At 37.1% G+C, this 10862-nt stretch overlaps 1 protein-coding gene and 1 pseudogene across 1 annotated transcript; both read right to left on the minus strand.

Annotated features, from left to right (window-relative positions):
- Positions 1 to 2015: 2015 nt before the first annotated feature.
- On the minus strand, positions 2016 to 6029 carry LOC111159310 (annotated as a pseudogene).
- Positions 6030 to 8879: 2850 nt separating this feature from the next.
- Positions 8880 to 9845, minus strand: LOC111161185 (olfactory receptor 4K14). The gene has a single exon (XM_022524757.1). It carries the CDS (start codon positions 9810 to 9812, stop codon positions 8880 to 8882), a length of 933 nt encoding a protein of 310 aa, XP_022380465.1. The 5' UTR covers positions 9813 to 9845.
- Positions 9846 to 10862: the final 1017 nt, after the last annotated feature.

Genomic DNA, 10862 nt, shown 5'->3' on the forward strand with positions numbered 1-10862 from the left:
ATTTCTTCACAGTAAGACAAACCTTACACAAATTTTAATAGCTGCAGTTTGAGTGATTTCACAATGTTTCATACTGCAACATATAATAATATGACTTTGGAGTTAGACTGAATTAAGTATTTTACTCCCTGAATAACCCAAGAGCATAAGGGGACATCTGTATGATTCCAAAATTTCAAGCAAGTGAAAACTTGCCTAGCTCTATTCTGTAAAGTCTCTTGTTTATTGTTTATTTGTTTGTTTGTTTTTGTTTTTTTTCCCCCTGTTTTTTTGGAAAAGGAGTTTGTGGGTTTTGTTCTTTTTTTTTTTTTTTTTTTTTTTTCATCATGATAAGTATACTTTTTAGTCATTCATCTCCCACCCACCTTTCCTCTGGTAACCATCAGTTCATTCTCTATAGTTTAGAGAGTCTATTTTTTGGTTTGTCTCTTTTTTTTTTTCCCCTTTTGCTCATTTGTTTCCTAAATTCCATATATAAATGAGATCATATTATATTTGTGTTTCTCTAACTGACTTCACTTAGCATTATACTCTCTAGTTCTGTCCATGTTGTTGCAACTAGTGAGATTTCATTCTTTTTGATGGCCATATAATATTCCATTGTAATATATACCACATCATCTTTACCCATTCATTTATCGAATGAAACCTGGACTGCTTCGATAGTTTGGCTAATGTAAATTATAATTTAGTCCTGTTCAAATTTTTTCTCTGAGTTTCAGTTGGCCTTTACTCTTTATTGCTAAATTCTTAGTCATTTTCAATCAAAGATTTTGAATTTCTGTTTCAGATGTTCTTATATATCTTGTACTGCAGATTTAATGGCATTTCATTTATGATTCAATATTATCATATATTTTTCTCTGCTTAATGGCTGGAAGCAATATCAGCTTGTACCCAGGTTCCAAAAGAAATAGATTTTAACAGATAATTAAACTGACATTTCAGGTTGCCTCATAAATAACTTTCATTAAATTTTCAAATTGGGGAATTGTGCCTAAAAAAACTCAAGAGTTTTACCCTCAGAAGGAATATTTATCTTTAAAGCTAGAAGATATATCATGTTTAATTTTTAACCATAAAAGGAGGAGAAATTATGGAAGATATTTCCTTCTGCATAATCATAGATTATAAACAAGAAACACAATATGAAATACATAGGGAAACAAATTCCATCTCATTATAAGCAAAAAATAATTCATCAAGTAAACTTTTTCCAAAGGCATTGTTTTGCTTCATGGGGTAATAAACTGTCAGGGCCACCAGTCTAGAAGCAGAGGCTTAATGCTTGAGCATGGAGTGGTGTTCAGGAATGCATTGTATCCATGGTTGAGCGATACTGCATAGGAGTTCCTTCTTTTTAATTTAACTTTTCTAAATCCCATTACCATTCTACTCTCTTTAATGAACATAATTTCTTAATTCATATCTTTTTACTGTCACTATATATTTAAAGGGTTTAGTTAAAAGCAAACTTGTGAGGAAAAAAGAAATAACTTTGCCCCCTTAGCAACCAGATGCTAATATGATTTCAAACACTAATAACTTTAACTATTTCTTTATCCACTGTATTATTTTCTGCATATATAAATGAGATAATATTTATCTATGACAAAATTGTATTCATATAATTGAGTATATCTATTAACATAAATAAAGGAAAAAATAACAGCATCTTGAATTAACATAAGAAAAGCCTGATTTGCTTGCCAAAAGTAACTTACAAGAACCAATCATTCTCTTTATATGAGAATATTTTTCAACTCAGTGACAGAGAAAAGTATCAGCTACACCAGTAGCTCTGCAAATACACCTTGAAATTCATAAAACTTTCCAAGATTCTATAGACTAGTCAATATGTAAGCCACACACAAAGTGTACTTTCAGAATTTTAAAACCTTAAAAAATACAAAATACATACATACATACATAAATACATGTATAATGACATTATTGGCCATTAACCTGGAATAAATTATCCAAGATTTTTGAGCTGCTTAAATAAAGAAAATAAATTATCTGAAGACAGTATATAACCTTTTAATACTTGTGCATATAGTATTGCATACAGAAGGCACCACTTGTTTTCTCCTGAGCTTTTTGAAAATTATCTTCAAACTCCATCTCTTCATTGCCATCTTCATGTCCTTCTTCCTCAATGTATAGATAAAAGTATTCAGAATGGGTGTAATCTTAAGGTCTAAAATGAAAAGAATCTTATCCACTGACATGGTGGGAAATGGCCACAAACAAACAAAGATGCATGGTCCATAAAACAAAAGGAGCACAGTGATAGGAGTGGAAAGAGTAGAAAAGGCCTTAGACAAACCACCTGAGGGACACTTCCATACAGTGATCAGGATGAAGATAAAGGAGATAAACAATGAAAAAATGCCCATGGAAACAAACTCGCTGATGGCAGTAACTATGAATTCCATTCTGTAGGTATCTGTGCATGCCAGTTTGATAAACCAAGGAAGGTCACAGTAAAAGCTATCTATCTCACTGGGACCACAAAAAGACAAATGGCCAACAAAAGCTAACTAGGCCATTAAATGAATGAGGCCAATAGCCCAAGCACCAGACAGAAGTAAAATGCACATCTGTGGGCTCATGATAGGTAGTGGAGAGGCTTACATATGGCCACACATATCGGTCCGGGGCCATGGTGATGAACAGCACCATTTCTGATCCACCCAGGACAGGGAGCACAAGTATTTGGATGACACGTCCCTGAAAGGATATGGTTTTGTGCCCAGAGAACAGGTCATGAATCATCTTAGGAACTGTTAAGGTAGAAAAACACAAATCAATAAATGAGAGACTGGCTAAAAGGAAGTACATGGGGGAATGTAAAGGAGGGTCAAAGGTCACTTGTAAACACAACAAGGTTTCCCAGAATGATTTTTACATAAAACACAGGAGAGAAAGCAAGGGGAAAATGCTGCACTGTTCTACTCATATAGAGAACCAGGAATACAAATTAAGACCCTTCAGAGTAATTTGCACCATATACTGGCTTTGTCTAATGATACCTAAAAGATAAGAATCAAAATAATAAAGAATTGATCAAAAATTATTAAAAACACACATTTAGGTTTTTATTAAATCTGATTTTAGGAAGAAATCATCAGTAACAGCCATAAGGTCTTTTTAAAAAAATAATGTGTTAACTTATCCAGTCTGCTGATGTACTTAATGAGCTTAACTAATATTTCTCATAAGCACCTACCATTTGCCTAGTACTATATCAAGTTCTGAGATAAAACACTGATCTTGACTTCAGAAGGTTTACAGGCTAATGGTGGAACTAGACAATAACAGCTTTAAATACAAACAAAACTCATAACTGATTTAAAGAAATGAACTAGGGAGAATGTATTTCTTAAGCAGAACCAAAAAACTGCAAGTGTCACTTCCTTAGTCAAGATCCTCTGGGCCCTCCTAATAGAGGAGGGGGAAATACCAGAAAACTCAGTGGTGGGGTACACATTTCTTTCTATGAAAGTCTCCCTAAGCTCTTCTTCAAACTGCATCTGAGATCAAAGAGGAAGAGAGAGAAATGAAAAAAATTATCTCCCCATGTATAGGAATGGAATTTTACTTCAAATGGAAATCTTAAATTTGGGGGCTCCCCTTTGAGAATTTATCATTTAGAAATTACATTAAATGTTTCTTTACACAAAATAATTTGATTTAAAAACTATTAAATATTGATGTTAAAGAAAAACATTGATATCTCACAGAGAAATAAAAGAGGAAGCTGCTGATCCCTTAATGACTGTAGGTAAAGAAGAAATGTTTTAGAGGCCTTCAACTTCAAAGCAACTTCTCAGTAACCGACTCTTCTGTCCATAAACAACATATTTTATGAGGTCACAGTTTTTGATTTACTATATCCTCATGATGTATTTCTGAGAATGCATCCTGGTCCATTAAGAGAGACTTCTCACGTAAGCAAATCCTTCTAACCAAGCCTTAATAACAACTACACCTGCAGATAGATAATGTCAACAATAATCCAGTGGTTCTCAGTCATGTTTATGAATAAGGATTACCTGAAGCAGCTTAGTGTAAAAAGCACATTTATGGGATTCATTCCCAGAATTCTAATTCAGAAAAGCAGTGATGGATCCACGTTCTTTGCATTCTGAAAAGCATCCCAAGTGATTTTGAGGTAGGCAGTCTTCAAATCACACTTTGAAAAACACTTTATTCTGTATTTTAGTTACCTTATTTCAAAACAGGAAAATGAGTTTCATAAACACTTTCTCAAAATTCAAGGAAGTTCCTCCATTTAAAATCTATGGCTGCCTGTGCACTGGCAATGACAAATTACCTACAAAAGCTCATAGTTCCCAGAAAACTGGTGACACTACTCACTCAAGTTTCATTAACATATCATGGAGGCATGTTTAGCCACTCCAGACAACAAAACTCCTAAAGTGCCAGCACAAGAGTCCACATCCATCCTCAAGGATCTGGCCAGAGCAAGACAGAGACCTGAGCAGAGACTGGGAATGAGACAAGAGCCATGGGTACTTCTAAAAAGTCAGAAACACTTATGGGATCTAGCATCTATTTCAGCATTTACAACAGGACTGGTTGGTTCTGTGCTAAACATGCTGTGTGTGTGTGTGTGTGTGTGCGTGTGTGTGTGTGTGTGTAATAATAGGACAAATACAGCATCCTCAGAAATCAGAGAAAAACTGAAGTAATAAAGGGAAGCCTTACCTAACCATGAGGACTGGATTAAGTTCCCTCTCCTATGCTCTCAGAGATTATTTTTATATTGATCATAACAATCATCTGATAGCATATTTTGTGACCATTTCCTTGCTTTTATTCTACTACAGAGAGAATGTCTGTTCTTAAATTCTCTATGTCCACTACAAGCTCTGTTCACGTAATGTGAAATAAAGCTGGTGCTTGACATTAATTGAATAAAATGTATAAACAGAATTAGGCATATTTTGATAAAAAGTGGCTACGTCTAAAGTCTATGAAATAAAAAATCAGTATTACACCAATAAGAAAAAAGGAAAGAAATCCTAAGGCAGATATATTTCCTTTTAACTTCTCCTATTCTTTATTATTTTTTTAATTCCATGTTAACCCACGACGAAGCACTGCAGAATCTGAAATGGCTATGATGGGATTCTTCTCCCTAAAGAATGCAGTCTCAATTGAAATGGAAGACACTAAAAACTAGCCCATTCTCTGAGTCTTGTTCTCAGGAACTCTCTGGAAGCCCTCCATTTTGGCATTTTAATTAGGATGTCCTGTAAAACAGCACTCATCACCCCTCCCTGAAACAACCACAACTTCTTTTCCCAGTCAGTTTTGGGACCAGACTGACCACAACTGCTGACTGACCCACACAACTCTGAAATCACTGCCCCATCCCTGACAGATGGTTGCCCAAGGTCGGGACAAAGTTCTGGAATCCAAAGTTCTCATTCCCTATTTGCATATGCTGTGACATCACCACAATACAGGCCCCAGCTACAGGGCCCGAGGAAGGAGAGCTATACCAGAAGCCTATTCTGAGAACACTCAAGATGGGCCATTATGTGGGGCCCATCAAGAAGGAGCCTTGCAGGAACATCACACAAAGAGGGGCACTGCAGGAGGACAACACCTGGGGCATGATCTTCCACAAGGCGACACGGCCAGAATGAAGACGCGATCTGGATCTTCAACACGACCTGGCGCCGCCTCCACCCCAGCGTGCTGACGGCTCACCTACCTGATGGAGATCCAGCGTCCCCAACAAGTGGCCGGTGACACCTATGGAGTCCGCAACAGGAAGCAGGCCATGCCTAGCAGGAGTCTCCACTGGCAAGCACACCCACGTTTGTCAGGAAGGCCTCTCTGCCCTTCAAGGAGCTAGTAAGGCACACCTGAGGTCTCACACAGGCAGCCAGGCCTGGCCCCAGTGTGTGCTCCCCCAGTGGCCGACCCTGCCCCGAGGCCCTCTGACCAACACCAGCCACCTCAGCCCCGTAGAGCAGGAGACACGCAAGCATGGAGGCCCAAAGGCAGGCATGCCAGCACCGCACCACCTCCCAAACGCTTTATTGGCGACCCTCCCGGCAACCCCCCCCCCCCCCCCCGCCCCCTGGCCCGGGCCCAGATTCCCCGCTGCGCCCACACCTGGCTCACGCCAGGCTCCACCACAGCCTGGAGCCCGTGAGTGTTCTTGCGGTGCAGACTGGGTGATGCTCTGGCAGACAGGTTTCTAGGACCCACTGCCTGCCTTAGCGCAACACTGACACTTGATGCTGTTTCTTCTGATGTTTTTTTCAAGATTTCAGAGGCAACAGAAATGCCCTCCCAGCTGGGCCTTATTTGGCAGGAGGGAGGGGTCGGGGGTTGGGATAAGCAACACTTCTTTCCCCTTTGTTCAGAGGGAAACTAAAATGTCTCCGCAAAGTTTTAAAATAAAGGCATTAAGAGGGAAACATGAAATAGATTCCCATAGACATGATGTTCATTTATAACGGGATTTAACCTCTAAAGATACAATATGTTTTCTTCCTTTTTTATTTCAATGTATTCTAGCATGTTTATAAATAAAACTTTTCACTTTCAGATTTTAACCCTGCTTTTGCTCTCTTCAACAATATAAGAATAAGGTATCATTGTCCTAAAAGCTATGTTGATATCCACTCTTTCTTTGTTCTAATTGAAGTATAATTGACATACAATATTCTATTGAAGTATGTATCAGATTGATTCAATATTTTTATACTTTATGAAATGGTCCCCTCAGGAAGTCTAGTTACTGTCAACTTACAAGGTTATTACTATGTTATTGACTATATTCCCTGTGTATCACATCCCTGAGTTATTTACTGTGTACCTGGAACTTTGTATCTCTTAATGCCCTTCAACTACTTTGCCCAGCTCCACCCTCCTCCCATCTGACAACTGCCAGTTTCTTCTCTGTCATCTCTTTCTCTTCAGTTTGTTTGCTTTGTATTTTTGGTCTCCACATATAAGAAATCATAAGATATTTGTCTTTCTCTAACTTATTTCATTTACCACGATACCCTCCCAGTCCAGCCATTTTGTCTAAGGGGTAACACTTCATTCTTTTTTTTTTTTTTAAGATTTTATTTATTTGACAGAGATCACAATTAGGCAGAGAGGCAGGCAGAGAGAGAGAAGAGGAAGCAGGCTCCCTACCAAGTAGAGAGCCCAATGCAGAACTAGATCCCAGGACCCTGAGATCATGACCTGAGCTGAAGGCAGAGGCTTACCCCACTGAGTCACCCAGGTGCCCCAATTCATTCTTTTTTAATGGCTAATTAATATTCTATATTATCCATTCATCTCTGCTTAGACACTGGTTACTTCCATATATTGTTTATTTTAAATAATGCTGTAGTGAAAAGATAGTGGAGCTTTTAAGCTCTTTAATTGTTCACTTACAGGGGTATAATTGGTCATAAAAATTGACATGGCCAAAGTCTTATGAAATTCCAAAACAAAGTATTACTGCAGTAGCAAACAAGAAGATTCCTGAGAAATTTATCCCAAGGCAGTTTTCAAACTATATTCTTTTAGTGTTTATGAAAATGTGCGAGATTACAGCCATAGGAGAAGCCACAAGTATCCAGGAGTATGTTTCTCTTTATTGAAAACACTGTCCAAAATTATTAGAAATTTCATCCAGTTACTCAAGTAATCCAGTCATTGGCCAATTCTCTCCTTTCGTTGGATGTTTCAGAATCAATATACAAGATTATTGATTGAATTCTTTGACCATTAGTTCAGTTAATACAAATGTTAACTCTCGCTTATAATTGTCTTTTTAGGATCCAAAGGCATTTAAAAACTCAGCATAAGATCTGACTCTGTGGTACTCAAACACCCTTCCTAATAGATTCCATCCCAAGGGACAGAATCAACTCAGTAAGAAACAATGTAGATGTATGGTTTATTTAAAGTCTGTGGGTTAAAATTTATTAATTTCCTACTCCAGTGAATTTTAAATAGTAACACAATAGCTTATTTTACACCATAAAATATTAACCCATAAAATACCCTGTGTGAAAATTACCTTCTGGTAAAATACCTTGATTTACCCTGTGTGAAAATTAACTTCTGTAATTGAATTTCACTGACATACATTCATTTTTTTCAATATAAAGTTTAAGCATAATACACATTCCCAAGAAAAAGTTTCCTTTTATATCAATAAGATTTTGAAATAGTGTCTTTTCCCTCCTCTCAGGCTTTAAAAACCAGGATAAAGATCGATAGAACATTTTATTCTCACATACCTTCCTTCTGCTGAATGTTTCATGTCTTGAACGCCTACAAACTGACAGCTCTTAGTGTATTGAACTATAATTAGGAGATTCAAATCACTTTCTATAAATATTGTAAACAAACTATGAAGAGAAATCTGGTTTAACAAAGAGAAAATTGCCAAGTCCATTCCAAAGTGAATGTGTGGGTTGAAAGTGTATATACATGTATATCTGTTTACATAAAGTTGTATTACATAGTAATTACTATACAATTCTAATATTACATTACAATGTAGTTATATTATACTTATAAATTATATTTATAGTACAAAATTATATAATAAAATTATAATAATTGTTACAATGTATTATAAATCTTAGAGTATAAGGTAGTGATACCATAAAGTGATATTATAAAATTTTATTTAAAGTATGAAATTATATAGAATAAAATTACACACATGATTTTTGTTGTAATCCACAACTATTTCTCTGTAATATAATACAATACAAATTATACCAATAAAACATCAGGATGAAATCTTTATGCAGAATCCCATTAATGAAAGGATATCCCCTGAGTGAGTAAGAACATGTAGGTCTAAGGAAAGCTGGAATTCAGTGAGAAGTCACACTTTGGTTACACAGTTTCCTCATAGCTGTTTTCATCTCTGTATTTCTCAATGTGTAGATAAGAGGGTTCAAGAGTGGAGTAAAAATGGTATAAAACACAGACAGGAGCTTGTCCACAGAGAACCGACTGAAAGGCCACACATAAATGAAAATGCAGGGCCCAAAGAAGAGTGTGACTACCATGATGTGTGCAGAGCAAGTAGAGAGTGCTTTGGATACCCCACCAACAGCACGCTGTCGGACAGTGATGAGGATAACAGTGTAAGACACCAAGAGGAGCAGAAAACAGCTCATGGAGAGCAATCCACTGTCAGAGATCATAAGTATACCCAGGACATAGGTGTCCATGCAGGCAAGCTTGATCACAAGAGGAAGATCACAGAAGAAGCTGTCCACCTCATTGGGGCCACAGTAAGGTAAATTCACAGTAAAGGCTACTTGACTGATGGAGTGCACAAATCCAATGACCCATGAAACCAACACCAGCCCCATGCAAGTCTGCCGACTCATCATGGTCATGTAATGCAAAGGTTTGCATATAGCCACATATCTGTCATAGGCCATAGAAACCAGAAGTACCATCTCAGCCCCACCGATAAAGTGCAAGAAGAAGATTTGAGCCATACATCCTCCAAAGGAGATGAGCTTTCGATCACTAAGAAAGTCCCTGATCATCTTGGGGGTGGCAAATGAGGCTAGCCATATATCTAAGAAAGATAGATTTCCCAGCAGGAAGTACATAGGAGAGGAGTGCAAGTGGGAGTCAGAAATTACAGTGACCACAATGATGAGGTTACCCAGCACAGTGGCCACATAGATCCCAGAGAAAAATATAAAGAAAAAATGCTGGAGGTGTTGTGAAGTGCAGAGTCCATACAACACAAATTCTGACACAAAGGAGTAATTCTGCAGCTCCATTTTCTCAAGTTTCAGATTGTGTCCTGAATCTATATAAAAAAAAGAGGTGGACATGAAAGGGCCTGTCAACTACCAGGCACATGAAAGTGATCACCTAATTTTATCTGAATGTAATTTTAATTTGTAAGACAAAATATAAAATACAATACAGAGATGATTAAATCTAAGTCCAACAATAGAGTTTGCTTGTCTCCATATTTAGGCTGTTTAGAATCTTCCTTTTAAAATTTTTTAAAATCCACTTAAGATAAAATGTACCTACCTACCAAAATTCACCCATTTTAAGTGTGAAACATAATGAATTTTAAACAAATTTATGGACTTTTGCAGCCTTCTCTACAATGCTTGCTTTGAAATCTAGACAATCCAGACTCCTTCAGGGACTTCTGGTAGTAGTAAAATTATCTCTTCCTTCCATATTCATTTGCTCACTTAGAAGCTCACGCATTCAGACCATGGCTATGTAACGCCCAGTTTCCCATTCTCTCTTCAGTTAATAAAGCAATAGTATAGAAGGAAGTTGAGGGAAATTGGAAGGGGAGATGAACCATGAGAGACTATGGACTCTGAAAAACAATCTGAGGGTTTTGAAGGGGCGGGGGGTGGGAGGTTGGGGGAGCCAGGTAGTGGGTATTATGGAGGGCACATATTGCATGGCACTCTGGGTGTGGTGCATAAACAATAAATTCTGTTAAACTGATAAGAAATAAATTAAAAAAATAAATTTAAAAATTTTTTAAAAATAAATTAAAAAAAAGGAAGTCAATTAACCTAAGGTTCGTACAGTTCCCCTGATCCCACATTTTATTACTGCTCTTGTCATCTCTATTAATCATCTGGGTTTGGGATTAAAAAGCCAATGACCCAATTCATTTGTAGATTTATTGTGTATAAACTGACTACTTATTGAAGATTTTAGAGTGGCTTTAATTAAAGAAACATTTTCCAAAACCTCTCAACATGAACCAGAGCATAAAACCTATGCAATAATTTGAGGGAGGGGGTAGCTTTCACAGTATACAGGAGTACTGATAATTTCAGCATTTGAAT

Source organism: Enhydra lutris, unplaced genomic scaffold (assembly GCF_002288905.1).
Source record: "Enhydra lutris kenyoni isolate GAN:26980312 unplaced genomic scaffold, ASM228890v2 scaffoldscaffold4, whole genome shotgun sequence".
NCBI lineage: Eukaryota > Metazoa > Chordata > Mammalia > Carnivora > Mustelidae > Enhydra > Enhydra lutris.

What these genes read in the sequence shown, in the direction of transcription:
- LOC111161185 (XM_022524757.1), bottom strand. Translation starts at nt 9,812, where the DNA reads ATGGAGCTGCAGAATTACTCCTTTGTGTCAGAATTTGTGTTGTATGGA.